This window comes from Mercenaria mercenaria, chromosome 3 (genome assembly GCF_021730395.1).
Source record: "Mercenaria mercenaria strain notata chromosome 3, MADL_Memer_1, whole genome shotgun sequence".
Classification (NCBI taxonomy): domain Eukaryota; kingdom Metazoa; phylum Mollusca; class Bivalvia; order Venerida; family Veneridae; genus Mercenaria; species Mercenaria mercenaria.
The window spans coordinates 7,933,919-7,952,796 of record NC_069363.1 but is presented as its reverse complement, the minus strand read 5'-3'; the positions used below and the strand labels follow the sequence as shown (position 1 = coordinate 7,952,796).

At 37.1% G+C, this 18,878-nt stretch overlaps 1 protein-coding gene across 2 annotated transcripts in view; it reads right to left on the bottom strand.

The window, feature by feature from the left end:
• Positions 1–16,158, bottom strand: part of LOC123525494 (serine/threonine-protein kinase Sgk2-like) — a 145,750-nt gene extending 129,592 nt beyond the window's left edge. For both annotated transcript variants that reach the window (XM_053537826.1, XM_053537825.1), the window contains exon 1: positions 16,049–16,158. In XM_053537826.1, the coding sequence (XP_053393801.1) occupies positions 16,049–16,135 (87 nt within the window). In that variant the 5' untranslated portion in view covers positions 16,136–16,158. The remainder of the gene's footprint in view (positions 1–16,048) is intronic.
• Positions 16,159–18,878: the final 2,720 nt, after the last annotated feature.

Below are 18,878 nucleotides of genomic sequence, written 5' to 3'. Positions count from 1 at the left end.
AATGCAGACTAATTATGCCTCTGGTCATACAACGACTGAACTGTCCATTTGTCCCTGAACTAAATTGGATCACTAATGGGGGCTGTAGGCAATCTGGTTTGTATGGACGGATGAAGGTCATGGTCATCTATAGGTCAGTTTGTAGGTCCTGCCATAAAGTTTGCTGAGTGTGAGTATGAACTAAATTGTGTCATTCATGTGGGCTTTTGGACAAAAAATGTTGTTTATTAAGGTTTTAAGTTTGCAGGTCATATGACAGTCAAGATCATATATATATATCAAGGCCAAGTTTCATCAACTTCCACCACAAGGCTTCAGAGATGTGATTTTAAGAAAAGTGTGGATGGACAAACGGATGCCGGACAGTGAACGATCACAATAGCTCACCCCGTGCACTTTGTGTTCAGGAGAGCTAAAAAAATTTTAAGCCAAAAGATTTTCACTATGATTTATAAATCCTCTGATATTTTACATAGTTTAATAACAGAAAATAATTACACCCATGCAGTATTTTTTTACCATTCAGCAGATGAAACACACATATTAGCCAGACAAAATATCATTTGTATTTATAGGTCTGTAACCTATAGCCAAGGAAAACCCGGAAGCCATGTTCTTAAACTTATTTCGGTACAGGGTCACCCAAAAAATATATAATTTTCATGAAATTATTCTGAAATCCAGTCAGCAGTTTCTCAGAAGATTTTTTCTAATTTTTCATTTTGTTGCCATGGCAACAAGGATTAGGTATGTGTAACCTAAGTTTGAAGGATCTGAAAGATGTCTATCAAATGAGTATTCCTATGAAGTCTGAGGCTTGGTGGTTAAGGAAAAGATATTCTTTAAAGAAATTGTTGACAACAAATGGATGGACGATGTACATCCAATGATCTAAACAAGAGCACCACAATGCGGAGCAATATACGCCCAAAGGTATGACCATTGACCCCTAAACAAAGTCATATGACCTTTGACCCCTAAGAGTGACCCTGACCTTGAACCTTGACCCTGCTAACGGATGGACGGGCAGACAAACAGATGGACAGACAAAGGCGTCATAACATAATACATCCCTTCGGTTGGTATCTAAGCCAAACAACTTTTTTGTTGTAACAGGATAATTTCAGCTCTGTAATTTGGTACACTGTAATGAATTAGCTGTATGACATTCATAAGTTGACTAGAGGCTTTTCCTTACATTTACTTAGAATGCTGTGAGAAATAAACTGTCTTAAAATTTGGTATTGACAGCACTGAATTTGTACCAAAATGTCACTGGTATAAGAAATTATTCTAGGATGAAAATTTTCATATTTTTTAAGACGGAGTTCATTTTACATATATGTGTGAAATTGCCCTAGAGGAATTTCCAGTGCATATTTTCTGTCACACTCCCACAAAAACTGTGAGACACAACATGCTTACCCTTAGTCTTGTTGCATACAACAGACTCTTAATATGCTTCCCCCTTAGTCTAGATACATGAAAAATACTCAACATACTCATCCCTTAGTCCTTTAGTCCTGTTACATGAAAAAGACTTTAAACATATTTCTACCTTAGTCCTGCAACATGAAAGTGGATCTAAACATACTTCCCATTTAGACCTTTTTAACATGAAAAGAAAAATACCTCCCTCATAGTGTACATGAAAGAGAAACTAACTCTACTTCCCCCTTAGTTCCCTTACATGAAAGAGATTCAACTAGTCTTGTTAAATGAAAGAGACAAAACATACTTCCCTCTTACTTCCATTTCATGAAAGAGACTCTAAACCAACTTCCCCTTCTGCCCATTGCATGTAACATATTCTAAACCTACTTCCTCTTGGTCCTGTTACATGAAAGAGATTCTAATCATAATATTGCATGAAAAAAGACTCTAAACCTACTTCCCCTTAGTCCTATTACATGGAAGAGATCCTAAACATACTTCTCACTTAGTCCTGTTACATGGAAGAGATCCTAAACATACTTCTCACTTAGTCCTGTTACATAAAAAGAGACACTAAACATCATTCCCCAATATTCATATTACATGAAAAAGAATCTAACCATACTTCCCCCTTAGTCTCGTAACATGAAAAAGATTCTAAACATACATCCACCCTAAATCCTGTTAAATGAAATAGACTCTTAACATACATCCCCCCTTATTCCCATTTAATGGAAGTGACATTTAACCTACTTCCCCTTTAGTTCCATTTTATATAACAGACTCTAAACCCACTTCCCCTTAGTCCTGTTACATGAAACAGACTCTAAACTTACTTCTCCTTAGTCCTGTTACATGAAAGAGACTTTAAACATACTTCTCCTTAGTCCTGTTACATGAAACAGACTCTAAACGTACTTCTCCCTAATCATGTTACATAAGAGAGACTCAAAGCCTACTTCCCTCTAAGTCCTGTTACATGAAAGAGACTCTACACATACTTAGTTACATGAAAAATACTCTAAACATACTTCTCTGTAAGTCTTGTCACATGAAAGAGACTTAAAAGTCCTGTTACATAAAATACACTTTCAACCTACTTCTGATTTACTCCCTTTGTATAATGCAAACTATCGGGTCCCTTGTACTATAAGCCAAAACCTAGACTAGCCACTAGACTGATAATAAAGAATTTGTTACAAATCTTCAACTTTTGTAATTTTTCTCTTATTTTATGTGATAGTGACAAATGCAAGTCTATTTTAGAGATTTTCATAGAGAACTGGCTGTAATATTATCATATATGATATTGGACAAAGGATATAGACTGGCTACATTCACAATTTAAAAACAAGAGGACCATGATGGTCCTGAATCGCTCACCTCTTCCCACATGACCCAGTTTTGAGTATGACGTCATTTTTTCTATTATTTGACATAGTGACCTAGTTTTTGAGCTCATGTGACTCAGTTTTGAACTTGACCTAGATATTATCAAGATAAAAATTCTGACCAATTTTCATGAAGATCTATTGAAAAATATGGTCTCTAGAGAGGTCACAAGGTTTTTCTATTATTTGACCTATTGACCTAGTTTTCGAAGGTACGTGACCCTGTTTTGAACTTTATCTAGATATCATCAAGGGGAACATTCTCACAAATTTTCATGAAGATCTCATGAAAAATATGGCCTCTAGAGAGGTCACAAGGTTTTTCTATTTTTATACCTACTGGCCTAGTTTTTGACTGCACGTGACCCAGTTTCGAAACTGACCTAGATATCATCAAGGTGAACATTCAGATCAATTTTCATGAAGATCAATTGAAAAATACGGCCTCTAGAGAGGTCAAAAGATTTTAATAATTTTAGACCTACTGACCTAGTTTTTGACCGCAGTTGACCCAGTTTCAAACTTGACCTAGATATCATCAAGATGAACATTCAGACCAACTTTCATACAGATCCCACGAAAAGTATGGCCTCTAGAGAGGTCACAAGGTTATTTTATTATTTGACCTACTGACCTAGTTTTTTAAGGCACATGACCCAGTTTCAAACTTGACCTAGATATCATCAAGGTGAACATTCTGACCAATTTTCATGAAGATCCACTCAAGGGTATGGCCTCTAGAGAGGTCACAAGGATTTTCTATTTCAAGACCTACTGACCTAGTTTTTGATCGCAGTTGACCCAGTTTCAAACCTGACCTATATATCATCAAGTTAAACATTCAGACCAATTTTCATACAGATCCCATGAAAAATATGGCCTCTAGAGAGGTCAAAACGTTTTTCCATTATTTGACCTACTGGGCACGTGACCAACTTTTGAACCTGACCTAGATATCATCAAGATGAACATTCTGACCAATATTTATGGAGATCCATTCACAAGTATGGCCTCTAGAGAGGTCACAAGGTTCTTCTATTTTTAGACCTACTGACCTAGTTTTTGACCGCACATGACCCTGTTTCAAACTTGACCTAGATATCATCAAGATGAACATTCAGACCAACTTTCATACAGATCCCATGAAAAATATGGCCTTTAGAGAGGTCACAAGGTTTTTCTATTATTTGACCCACTGACCTCGTTTTTGACGGCACATGACCCACTTTCAAACTTGACATAGATATCATCAAGATGAACATTCTGACCAACTTTCATAAAGATCCCATGAAAAATATGGCCTCTAGAGAGGTCACAAGGTTTTTCTATTATTTGACCTACTGACCTAGCTTTTGATGGCATGTGACCCACTTTCGAACTTGATCTAGATATCATCAAGGTGAACATTCTGACCAATTTTCATGAAGATCGCATGAAATATATGGCCTCTAGAGAGGTCACAAGGTTTTTCTATTTTTAGACCTACTGACCTAGTTTTTGATGGCACTTGACCCAGTTTCGAACTTGACCTACATATCATCAAGATGAACATTCAGACCAACTTTCATACAGATCCCGTGAAAAATATGGCCTTTAGAGAGGTCACAAGGTTTTTCTATCAGATATCATTAAGGTGAACGGTCTCACCAATTTTCATGAAGATCTTGTGAAATATATGGCCTCTAGAGAGGTCACAAGGTTTTTCTATTTTTAGACCTACTGACCTAGTTTTTGATGGCACGTGACCCAGTTTCGAACTTGACCTAAATATCATCAAGATGAACATTCTGACCAACTTTAATAAAGATCCCACAAAAAATGTGACCTCTAGAGTGGTCACAAGCAAAAGTTTATGGACACACGCACGGACGACGCGTGATCACAAAAGCTCACCTTGTCACTTTGTGACAGGTGAGCTAGAAATATGTGAAAGTGTAAGAAATACCTATACAAGCTTTTAACAAGAGCAAAGCAATGCAGAGCAATATACGCCCGAAGGTATGACCTTTGACCACTAAGTGTAACCTTGACCTTGTAGCTAGCCATCCAGAACATAAGCTCTGCACATCGTCTCAATGTGGTGAACATTTGTGTCAAGTTTCGAAATCCTCCAAGGGGTTCAAGCATTACAGAGCAATGACCCTTGACTCCTAAGTGTGACCTTGACCTTGATGCAAGACATCAAGAATATGTGCTCTGCACGTTGTCTCGATGTGGTGAACAGTTGTGCCAAGTTTATTTACAATCCTTTAAGCAGTTCAATAGTTACAGAGCGGACACGAAACACACTCATATGACCCCTAAGTGTGACCTTGACCTTGAAGCGAGCCTTCCGGAATATGCACTCTGCACATCGTCTCGATGTGGTGAACATTTGTGTCAAGTTTCTTTGAAATCCTTCAAGGGGGTCAGGAGTTACAGAGGTGACACGAAACACACTAATATGACCTTTGACCCCTAAGTGTTACCTTGACCTTGAAGCGAGACATCCAGAACATGCACTCTGCACATCGTCCCAATGTGGTGAACATTTGTGTCAAGTTTCTCTGAAATCCTTTAAGGGGTTCAAGAGTTACAGAGCGGACACGAAAATGCTAACGGACCGATGGACACCGGGGTATAACATAATACGTCCCTTTGGGCATATAAAACAAGAGGACCATGATGGTCCTGAATCGCTCACCTCTTCCCACATGATCCAGTTTTGAGTATGACGTCGTTTTTTCTATTATTTGACATAGTGACCTAGTTTTTGAGCTCATGTGACCCAGTTTTGAACTTGACCTAGATATTATCAAGATAAAAATTCTGACCAATTTTCATGAAGATCCATTGAAAAATATGGTCTCTAGAGAGGTCACAAGGTTTTTCTATTATTTGACCTATTGACCTAGTTTTTTAAGGCACGTGACCCAGTTTCAAACTTGACCTAGATATCATCAAGGTGAACATTCTGACCAATTTTCATGAAGATCCATTCAAGGGTATGGCCTCTAGAGAGGTCACAAGGTTTTTCTATTTCAAGACCTACTGACCTAGTTTTTGATCGCAGTTGACCCAGTTTCAAACTTGACCTAGATATCATCAAGATAAACATTCAGACCAACTTTCATACAGATCCCATGAAAAATATGGCCTCTAGAGAGGTCACAACGTTTTTTCATTATTTGACCTACTGACCTACTTTTTGATGGCACGTGACCCACTTTCCAACTTGACCTAAATATCATCAAGATGAACATTCTGACCAATTTTTATGGAGATCCATTCACAAGTATGGCCTCTAGAGAGGTCACAAGGTTTTTCTATTTTTAGACCTACTGACCTAGTTTTTAACCGCACATGACCCTGTTTCGATCTTGACCTAGATATCATCAAGATGAACATTCAGACCAACCTTCATGAAGATCCATTGAAAAATATGGCCTTTAGAGAGGTCACAAGGTTTTTCTATTATTTGACCTACTGACCTAGTTTTTGACGGCACGTGACCCACTTTCGAACTTGACCTAGATATCATCAAGATGAACATTCAGACCAACTTTCATACAGATCCCATGGAAAATATGGCCTCTAGAGAGGTCACAAGGTTTTTCTATTATTTGACCTACTGACCTAGCTTTTGATGGCACGTGACCCACTTTCGAACTTGATTTAGATATCATCAAGGTGAACATTCTGACCAATTTTCATGAAGATTTCATGAAATATATGGCCTCTAGAGAGGTCACAAGGTTTTTCTATTTTTAGACCTACTGACCTAGCTTTTGACCGAACGTGACCCAGTTTCGAACTTGACCTAGATATCATCAAGATGAACATTCAGACCAACTTTCATACAGATCCCATGAAAAATATGGCCTTTAGAGAGGTCACAAGGTTTTTCTATTATTTGACCTACTGACCTAGTTTTTGATGGCACATGACCCAGTTTCGATCTTGACCTAGATATCATCAAGGTGAACGTTCTGATTAATTTTCATGAAGATCTTGTGAAATATATGGCCTCTAGAGAGGTCACAAGGTTTTTCTATTTTTAGACCTACTGACCTAGTTTTTGACCGCACGTGACCCAGTTTCGAACTTGACCTAGATATCATCAAGATGAACATTCAGACCAACTTTCATAAAGATCCCATGAAAAATATGGCCTCTAGAGAGGTCACAAGGTTTTTCTATTATTTGACCTACTGACCTAGTTTTTGAAGGCACGTTACCCAGTTTCGAACTTGACCTAGATATCATCAAGGTGAACGTTCTGACCAATTTTCATGAAGCTCTTGTGAAATATATGGCCTCTAGAGAGGTCACAAGGTTTTTCTATTTTTAGACCTACTGACCTAGTTTTTGACGGCACGTGACCCAGTTTCGAACTTGACCTAGATATCATCAAGGTGAACATTCTGACCATCTTTCATAAAGATCCCATGAAAAATGTGACCTCTAGAGTGGTCACAAGCAAAAGTTTACGGACGCACGGACGCACGCATGCACGCACGCACGGACGGACGACGGACGCCGCGCGATCACAAAAGCTCACCTTGTCACTTTGTGACAGGTGAGCTAATAAAAAATAAAAACAAGAGGACCATGATGGTCCTGAATCGCTCACCTCTTCCCACATGACCCAGTTTTTAGTATGACATCGTTTTTTTTTCTATTTTTAGACCTACTGACCTAGTTTTTGACAGCACGTGACCCAGTTTCGAACTTGACCTAGATATCATCAAGATGAACATTCAGACCAACTTTCATACAGATCCCATGAAAAATATGGCCTTTAGAGAGGTCACAAGGTTTTTCTATTTTTAGACCTACTGACCTAGTTTTTGAAGGCACGTGACCCAGTTTCGAACTTGACCTAGATATCATCAAGATGAACATTCTGACCAACTTTCATAAAGATCCCATGAAAAATGTGACCTCTAGAGTGGTCACAAGGTTTTTCTATTTTTAGACCTACTGACCTAGTTTTTGACCGCACGTAACCCAGTTTCGAACTTGACCTAGAAATCATCAAGATGAACATTCTGACCAACTTTCATGAAGATCCCATGAAAAATGTGACCTCTAGAGTGGTCACAAGGTTTTTCTATTTTTAGACCTACTGACCTAGTTTTTGAAGGCACGTGACCCAGTTTCGAACTTGACCTAGATATCATCAAGATGAACGTTCTGACCAACTTTCATGAAGATCCCATGAAAAATGTGACCTCTAGAGTGGTCACAAGGTTTTTCTATTTTTAGACCTACTGACCTAGTTTTTGAAGGCACGTGACCCAGTTTCGAACTTGACCTAGATATCATCAAGATGAACGTTCTGACCAACTTTCATGAAGATCCCATGAAAAATGTGACCTCTAGAGTGGTCACAAGGTTTTTTCTATTTTTAAGACCTACTGACCTAGTTTTTGAAGGCACGTGACCCAGTTTCGAACTTGACCTAGATATCATCAAGATGAACGTTCTGACCAACTTTCATAAAGATCCCATGAAAAATGTGACCTCTAGAGTGGTCACAAGGTTTTTCTATTTTTAGACCTACTGACCTAGTTTTTGACTGCACGTGACCCAGTTTCAAACTTGACCTAGATATCATCAAGATGAACATTCTGACCAACTTTCATGAAGATCCCATGAAAAATGTGACCTCTAGAGTGGTCACAAAGTTTTTCTATTTTTAGACCTACTGACCTAGTTTTTGACCGCACGTGACCCAGTTTCGAACTTGACCTCGATATCATCAAGATGAACATTCTGACCAATTTTCATGAAGATCCCATGAAAAATGTGACCTCTAGAGTGGTCACAAGGTTTTTCTATTTTTAGACCTACTGACCTAGTTTTTGACCGCACGTGACCCAGTTTCGAACTTGACCTAGATATCATCAAGATGAACATTCTGACCAACTTTCATGAAGATCCCATGAAAAATGTGACCTCTAGAGTGGTCACAAGGTTTTTCTATTTTTAGACCTACTGACCTAGTTTTTGACCGCACATGACCCAGTTTCGAACTTGACCTAGATATCATCAAGATGAACATTCTGACCAATTTTCATAAAGATCCCATGAAAAATGTGACCTCTAGAGTGGTCACAAGCAAAAAGTTTACGGACGGAAGGACGCACGGACGGACGGACGACGGACGACGGACACTGCGCGATCACAAAAGCTCACCTTGTCACTTTGTGACAGGTGAGCTAAAAATATCATAGTCTAGGAGCTAGTCTAGCCAACACCCTTCAAAGGTTACTGTTACTGAATAGTCTTTGAATATCCTCCATGGCAGGACTAACTAACTCTGCCAAAAGTGTGAGAGGATTATACAGTCACGAGTACAATAATCCTATTACAGGGTTCCTAGAAGGCCCTATCCTGTATATAATATCTACCACAGGAGCTATGAAATATCCAGCCCCTCTTCTGATTAGAAGAAGTCAATAAAATAGATCATACCCTCAACACTGACTGACAGACAAATACCTAAACTTGTACAGTACATGGGATTGACTTTCTCAAAATAAAGAAAATTACTTTAACACATCTGCAAGAAATGATGGCTAATTTTGGTCATGGGATCTAAATAATTACTTGTAACTGACAACGGATATTACATGCAAGATAAGATGATTAACTGTTCCTTTCCAAATTGGCACAAAAATATACATTAGCTAGAAATAGTACCTTAGACATGCAACTAAACATTTAGCAGCTTTGGAATTACTGTAAAATCATGTAATTTTGAGGCTATAAAATTTTGCCACAGCAGCTGCCGTATTTCATGGGGATATGAATTTATTAATTTCTATTTATCAAGAAAAAAGAATGGGAACATATTTGTTGGGAAATAATTTTAAGAATTGATGCAACAACAAAATCCATGAAACTTAGTCCCAAATGAATATGACTTATTTCATGGTATTTATTCTGGATTTGCACAGTGCCAAAATTCTAATTCCCAGACTAATGATTTGGACAACTGTTTAGAATTAGACCAGGCAATTAAGTAGTACAAATAGCATATGAATATGTTTTGCATTGTCTTTTTTCATATTATATAGACACTAATCAATCATTTTTACTTTTAAAGACTTATAGGACTTGTAGATTGCTACATTATTCAACATAATGTTAGATAATTAGATAAAGTTGTAATTAATTGTGTAAATGTGTGAATAATAACCATCCCCAAAAAATATGATCATCGTCATTTAATAAACTCTTCCTTGTTGGTCATTCTATACACATACTAAAACTTCCTAGTAACAGAAATAATGCCCCTTTTCATAATTATGTCAAAATGACAACAGGTGAAAAGGTTATTTTTATAATCTTACAGTTGTTCTTCATTTGATCTCTTCTAAAAATGTCTAATTAAGTTATATTTTAATGTGATTATTTCAAAGGTCTTTAATTAAGCTGTATAACTAAGAAAAGCCTAGACCTGATATCAAACATGGCCTCTAGTGGTTTTTGATCAGTACAAATGGTGTCTGCATATATGACTATAGGACCAAATGACCAGAGACCAGTTCAGCCCAGCACCTCCCCTTCCTTATTCATGCTTTTTCTATATATATGTTTTAACCCTGAATTGGATTTCCTCACAATCTTTACCTCAGCAACACTGTATTTACATGTAATTTGCCCCTTAATGGTTCCTGCAAAATTCTAACCAGCCAAAGATATACAAGAGAAACTTCACACACTACTAATAGATGTTCATTTCTCTTAAACATCACAATTAAATTAAATTTTATGATTTCACTTCCTTATATAAATGTCTATTTTAAACTGGAATTTCTTCTTTGAAAGAGTTATAAATGTCTAAAAACCAAATAATGTCAATCAAATTAATTTAAGAGTAAGGAAGTATTATATTTAAATACAGAGAATTTTTGTTCTCAAGCAAAGAGCTGAAAATTTACATAACTAGCTTGGATTTCTCACCAGCTGTAAACACTGTCCTCATTGGGATGAGGAAGTTTGAGTTTTTCTTCATCTTCCCATGGGCTGCAGCCCTGCCTACAGAGGTTATTTGTAAAGTAAAAACCCTAAAGAAAGACAAGTTTCCAAAATCAGCCTTTTATCAAAGTTCCAAAAAGCACTGTACTTTCAATGTATACCTGACTAAAACATTCATTTCTCCCAGACCTCACTGGGTCTCATTGGAGCAAATTTAATTTTCCTGACAGGATTTATTTTCAGACACTTCATAGGCATTGTAACTAAAAATACAAACTTCAAGTAGGCACTATCTATTTTAAATATATATGTAATTAACTGCATCAGAGAACGCAGTCTGAAAAAATATTTTAGATATCATTTTTTGAAAAAAAGAGTAATTTGAGCTGGAAAAAAAAGATCCTGGGTAAAATATCTGGAAACAAGAGGGCCATGATGGCCCTATACATCGCTCACCAGAGTTGATCTGGCCTTCTGACCTAGTTTTTGACCCCACATGACCAAGAGTTTAACTTGACCTAAAGATCATCAAGACAAACATTCTGACTAAATTTCATAAAGATTTGGTTACAACTGTGGCTTCTAGAGTGTTCACAAGCTTTTCCTTTGATTTGACCGGTGACCTAGTTTTTGACCCCACATGACCCATATTCAAACTTGACCTATAGATTATCAAAACAAACATTCTGACTAATTCCCATGAGTTTCAAACTTAAACTGTGGTTTCTAGAGTGTTGAAAAGATTTTCCTTTGATCTGGCCTAGTGACCTAGTCTTTGACCCCACATGACCTAGATTCAAACTTGACCTAGAAATGATTAAGACAAACATTCTGACCCAATTTCATAAAGATTGAGTCACAAATGTGGCCTCTAAAGTATTCACAAGCTTTACCTTTGATTTTGACCAGGTGACCTAGTTTTTGACCTCACATGACTCAGATTGAAACTTGACCTAGAAATCATCAAGCCAAACTTTCTGACTAAGTTTCATAAATATTGGGTCACAACTGTGGCCTCTAGAGTGTTCACAAGCTTTTCCACTGATCTGACCTACTGACCTAGTTTTTGACCATACATGACCCAGATTCAACCTTGACCTAGAGATCATCAATACTAATATACTGATCAGGTTTCATAAAGATTGGGTCATAAATGTGGTCTCTAGAGTGTTCACAAGCTATTTCTTTGATCTGATGTACTGACCTAGTTTTTGACCCCACATGACCCAGTTTCGGACTTGACCTAGAGATTATCAAGACTAACGTTCTGACCATGTTTCATAAATTGGGTCAAAAATGTGGTCTCTAGGGTTTTCACAAGCTTTTCCATTGATCTGACCTACTGACATAGCTTTTGACCCCACACGACCCAGTTTGGAACTTGACCTAAAGATCATCAAGACAAACATTCTGACCAAGTTTCCTAAAGATTGGGTCAAAAATGTGGTCTTTAGAGTGCTCACAAGCTTTTCATTTGATCTGACCTATGACCTAGTTTTTGAACCCACATGACCCAGTTTCGAACCTGACCTAGAGATCATCAAGACTAACATTCTGAATAAGTTTCATAAAGATTGGGTCACAATTGTGGTCTCTAGAGTGTTCACAAGCTTTTCCTTTGATCTGACCTACTGACCTAATTTTTGATCCCACATGACCCAGTTTCGAACTCGACCTAGCGGTCATCAAGACAAACATTCTGACCAAGTTTCATAAAGATTGGATCAAAAATGGGGTCTCTAAGAGTGTTCACAAGGCAAATGTTGACAGACGACGCACAACGCACGACTGACACCGACGGACGCAGGACAATAACTGGTCACAATAGCTCACCTTGAGCACTTTGTGCTCTGGTGAGCTAAAAATTGGGTCACAAATGTGGCCTCTGGAGTTTTCACAAGCTTTTCCTTTGATCTGGCCTACTGACCTAGTTTTTGAACCCATATGACCCAGTTTGGAACTTGATCTAGAGATCATCAAGACAAACATTCTGATCAAGTTTCATAAAGATTGGGTCACAAATGTGGCCTCTGGAGTGTTCACATGCTTTTCCTTTGATCTGGCCTACTGACCTAGTTTTTGACCCAACATGACCCAGTTTCGAACTTGACCTAGAGATCATCAAGACAAACATTCTGACCAAGTTTCATAAAGATTGGGCCACAAATGTGGCCTCTAGAGTGTTCACAAGGCAAATGTTGACGCACAACTGACGACAGACACCGCACGCCGACGGACGCTGGACAATGACCGGTCACAATAGCTCACCTTGAGCACTATGTGCTCTGGTGAGCTAAAATGGAGACAACTCTGCTAAAACTTTATTGTAGGATTAGGTGGCTATGTACGTAGTATCTCATGCAAAGCATGCACTTTTTACCGCTAGGCACAAAAAAATCATGCAGAAATAGTAGCAATTACTGTAAAGATCAGCACTTTGAAAAGAAAAATATGTAAAGATCAAATCATTTAATGCCTGTGGGAAACTGTGACATTTTTGTGGTGAAATTTGTCAACAAACAGACCTTTTTTTTTAAAATGTTAAAACCCACAGAATTTCACAAGGTAAAATTAGTTCAGAAAGCTATTGCTGGAAAGAGAATGATCTCTGCTACCTGTATATAATCATGCGTCAACGTATGGGAAAAATATCTAGAAATATGAGAAAATCAAAGAAAACAACTTCAAGACTGTTAGATGCATGACTGTGTTATCATGTATAGCAGGTAACATAGATAGCTTACTTTTCTATTGCACTGGTATAACATGGACAGGATTATGACTGTCAAACGGTGTTCACTCCACAATTTCACTCTATAAACAGATTGTTTCCCTTGTGTAAAGAGGGCTTAGGGTAAGTCTCTACACTTCATTTAATTTTAAATTTATTGTAGAGACATCAAATTTCAGCATTCTTTGACAGCCGATGACAAGAGATATTACCCAGTAAATAAAGCGTTCAGTTATCCTCAATCCCCTATTGAATAAGCCACTATGAATTCTCCCCCTTGCATCAGCTTCAAGAAAGAACTGACTGTCCCACATAACAAAAAAATGTTTAATCTGCATTTAAAACCATACTACTAAACACTTAAAAAAACTTTTTTGGAAACCTTTTAGACAATGATTTTTTTGAAAATTAAATTTGCTAAATTCTAATGAAACTGTGACCTAGGCAAATATATTTACACAAGAAAATGCAACACAAATTATGGGCTCGAAACTTTGCTTTGCGTGTAGCATTCTCCATGAGAGGAAGTCATCTAGCTGGCTTATGGAAAGCTGGTGGTTCTAACCAGGTGTCGCCCATGCCTGAAAAAACTAGAAGATGCTTTTGTAGAAAAGCGCATGTCTTCCCCAATGCATAATAGTAATAGGCAAGAAGTCAATAGAGGACAGGAGCGAAAGTCAAAGAGACACTGATGATTGGCTGCAGTAGGGATCATCTACTCTGCATTTCCAATCATCCCACGAAGTTTCAACATTCTGTGCCTAGTGGTTCTTAAGTTATGGATTGGAAATGGTTTTCCATGTTCTTGACCTTTGATGGAGTGGCCCCAAAATCAATAGATGTCATCTACTCTGCATGTCCAATCATCCTATGAAGTTTCAACATTCTGGGTCAAATGGTTCTTAAGTTATTGATCGGAAAAAGTTTTCCATGTTCAGGTCCCTGTGACCTTGACCTTTGCTCAAGTGGCCCTAAAAACAATCAGGGTCATCTAGTCTGTACGTCCTATCACCCTATGAAGTTTGAAGTTTCTGGGTCAAATGGTTCACAAGTTATTGATCGGAAACGGTTCTCAAGACGTTGATCAGAAACAGTTTCCATGTTCAGGCTCCTGTGACCTTGACCTTTCATCGAGTAACCCCAAAAATAATAGGGGTCATCTACTTTGTAAGCCCTATCATCCTATGAAGTTTGAAGGTTCTAGGTCAAATGGTTCTCCAGTTATTGATCGAAAAAGAAGTGTGACGGACAGATGACCCTGTGACCTTGACCTTTGATGGAGTGACCAAAAAATACATTAGTGTTTATCTACTCTATGTAAGTCCTATCACCCTATATAGTTTGAAGGTTCTGCGTCCAATGATTCTCAAGTTATTGATCGGAAATGGATTTCCATGTTCTGGTCTGTGACCTTGACCTTTACTAGAGTGACCCCAAAATCAATAGGGGTCATCTACTCTGCATGTCCAATCATCTATGAAGTTTCAACATCCTGGGTCAAGTTGTTCTCAAGTTACTGATCGGAAATGGTTTTCAATGTTCAGGCCCCTGTGTCCTTGACCTTGAGCAGAGTGACCTCAAAATCAATAAGGGTCATTGACTCTGCATGTCCAATCATCCTATGAATATTCAACATTCTGGGTCAAGTAGTTCTAAAATTATTGATTGGAAATGGTTTTCCATGTTCAGGCCCCTGTGACCTTGACCTTTGATGGAGTGACCCCAAAAACAATAGGGGTCATCTACTCCAAAAACCCTGCCACCCTATTAAGTCTGAAGGTTCTAGGTCAAATGGTTCCCTAGTTACTGATCAGAAATAAAGTGTGGCTGACGGACAGGGCAAAAACATATGTCTCCCCCAATGTGTGTGTGTGTGTGTGTGTGTGTGTGTGTGTGTGTTGAGAGTGGGGAGGGTGGGGGAGACATAATTCCTTGAAGGGCAAAGAGGCACATCTCAGAAAATATCTGAATGGCAACACTTGAATACCAGTATTTAATAATCACAGCTGTTTTTCTTATTCAACATGAGCAAACAAACACCATGATTCATACATACAGTAATCATTCATGGAAACAACAGAACTAAATACTGGGCATGCCACCTCATTTGTGACAGCATTTTAATGTGGACTGTCATGCTAAAGTTCATTAACATTGATATTTTTAGCTTAACTCATGCTGAAGAACAAAATACAGAATTGTTTATCATTTAAAAGCATAAATATTTAAGTATAAGGATAAATGCATTTTTTTTGTCATGTAATACTGTGCTCCTAAAGAGAAGCTTGCCACAAAACTGTAACCAGCACTAGTAAAATATTTGACCCCAGTGTCCTTGATCCTTAGGATACCTATGACCTTTCACTATCTGATGTCTGTCCCTTAGGAAGATCATCTCTGATGATAAGTTTGATGATAATTGTGAAACTTAGAAGTGTGCCAAACCTGAATGTGATGCTGACACCAGTAAAAGTACAATAGCTCCCCTTAATCTACAAACAGTCAAGCTAAAAATTAAACATACCACAAATTTTTTCTCCTTTTCCCACGTCTGAGTGTCTGATATTGACACACAGTGAATGGAATCCTTACTTTCTTCGGAACCACTCATCTTCTGTTTCACATTACACAATGCTGTAAAATATACAAAAAAATCTAACATGTCTTTCAATTCCAAATGTGACCATCAGAATATGACATAGGCAGACTTAATGAGAAGCTGACTACTGTGAAATCACTATCATTTGTGGCAAATTTTAATGTATTTTGTGGCTGAGGTAATCCATGAAATTAAAACACAACAAGTAAGTGAGATATCCAATCATTTTGTTAAGATGAAAGCCACACATTCATATCCCCACAAAATTTCTTTTCTGGCTCAAAACACAAAATTTCATGTGCACGAATTTAAATGATTTTACAGTACCTTTTCAAAATTGACAATAAAACAAGAAAGTATTAAAAAGCATTTACAGTATCCAACTGATACTAATTTCTACTTTTTCAGACGGGCTATAATTCATTGATCAAACATCCTGTTTGTCATAATATTCCAAGATAGCATTTAAGTTGAAACACAACATTGATTGACATAATATTTGTTGTATTTTTTATCAGCAATAAGATATATTATCATAACTACACATACAAATTAAACTATATTCTTTCTTTACTTAACTGGATATTTATTTATACTGGATTTAGCAAAATTCCTGTTGAAGCAATATAAGGTAACAATAGATATATACATGAGTGTTTGTATCATGATAAACAAATGAACAATGGTCAAAGATTTCAGATGAAAATGATTAAACTATCTTTATCTTCCTTAATTAAATTAGGCAATTATTCAGCAATAAATTAAGTCTTTAAACTATTAAGATTGTATAGGTATATATATAGTATACTGAAATATTATACTATTAAATTTATGAAAAATGTAAACTTACTTTTTAAAATTGGTAAATATCATCCACCCACTTGCCCTGTGACCTATGACTTCCCAATCCTACAAAATTGATAGTGATACAGGAAAGACAATTATTCATCTCATATCAAACAAGATTCTATCTTTTTATCTCCCTTTGTATACCATACACCAACAGACACTATAAGAGAAAAATAAGATTTTCATAAAAATGCAACATAGTATACTAGGTGCAATTTTACATTCAAGTATTTTTGTTTAAAACAAAGTAATTACATCAATTACAAACAAGAGCTGTCAGTGGACAGTGGACGCTCGACTATTCTCAGTGCTTGATTGTATAATATAAGCAATGAGTAAAACTTTAACATTACAATAAGCATATTCTAAGTCGAAAAGGGGCCATTATTCAGTCAAAATGCTTGATAGAGTTGCCTCCTCCTTTTTACAGACTGGGGTCATGATGGTAAACAAGTATGCAAAATATCAAAGCAAAATCTCAATGGACTTTGAAAATATCTGGGGTGGTACGCAAACTTTAACATTTATTTTAAGTCAAAAAGGGGCCATAATTCAGTCAAAATGCTTGATAGAGTTGCCTCCTCCTTTTTACAGACTGGGGTCATGATGGTAAACAAGTACGCAAAATATCAAAGCAATATCTCAATGGACTTTGAAAATATTTGGGGTGGTACGCAAACTTTAACATTTATTCCAAGTCGAAAAGGGGCCATAATTCAGTCAAAATGCTTGATAGAGTTGCCTCCTCCTTTTTACAGACTGGGGTCATGGTGGTAAAAAAGTATGCAAAATACCAAAGCAATATCTCAATGGACTTTGAAAATATTTGGGGTGGTACGCAAACTTTAACATTTATTCTAAGTCGAAAAGGGGCCATAATTCAGTCAAAATGCTTGATAGAGTTGCCTCCTCCTTTTTACAGACTTGGGTCATGATGGTAAATAAGTATGCAAAATATGAAAGCAATAGCTCAATGGACTTTGAAAATATTTGGGGTGGTACGCAAACTTTAACATTTGTGTGACGCCCACGCTCACGCCGGGGCGCGTAGGATAGCTCCCCTATTCTTCGAATAGTCGAGCTAAAAACACAAAGTACTTACCATACTTATTTTTCGTCAACAGATCTGATGTCTTCATTGTATACCAAATGAATTAACATTTAAAATGTTCACTACCTCATTTTTTTTAAACATATGAGTGGATTTAAAAAGCCTTGAAGTACATCAAAAAGTCCATATAATTCTCAAAAATATTCATAATATTTAAACAAACTAGGCGTGTGTACATAGGACACAGGTGCACTTGTGTCACTGTACATGGTTTTATGACTCAAGGTTTAATATTTTTTTAAGACGTTTGCAACACAAACTTTTAAGAACTTTATGTGTATTTTTACAGTGAAAGTGAAAGGCCATAACTCTGGCCTAGCTGAGTAAAATCCCAAAGAGAACACCCGGTGCAAAACTTTATAGGCTATAAAACAATCCTCTAATGTTTTATGATTCTAGGTCGAGTACATTTTGACATACATGCATATGCAGCACAAACTTTCATTTTTTCACTAAATCAAGGGCCATAACTCTGGTCTTGCAAAGTAAAAAAAAAAAGTCAGGTGCACAAATCCACATGCTGCCATGATGCTGGATAATATTCCAACATGATTTCATGACTCTAGGTGATTTTTTTTAAAGATATATGCAACACAAGCACTTTATGTGTATTTTTCACTAAGTGAATGACCATAATTCCAATCTGACTGAGTGAGATCCGAAAACAGGACACAAGGTGTGCAACTTCACATGCTATATAACAATCCCCTCAAGTTTTATGACTCTAAATCACATACTTTTTGAGATACATGTGACACAAACTTGTATCCCATTTATGCATATTTTTGACAATCA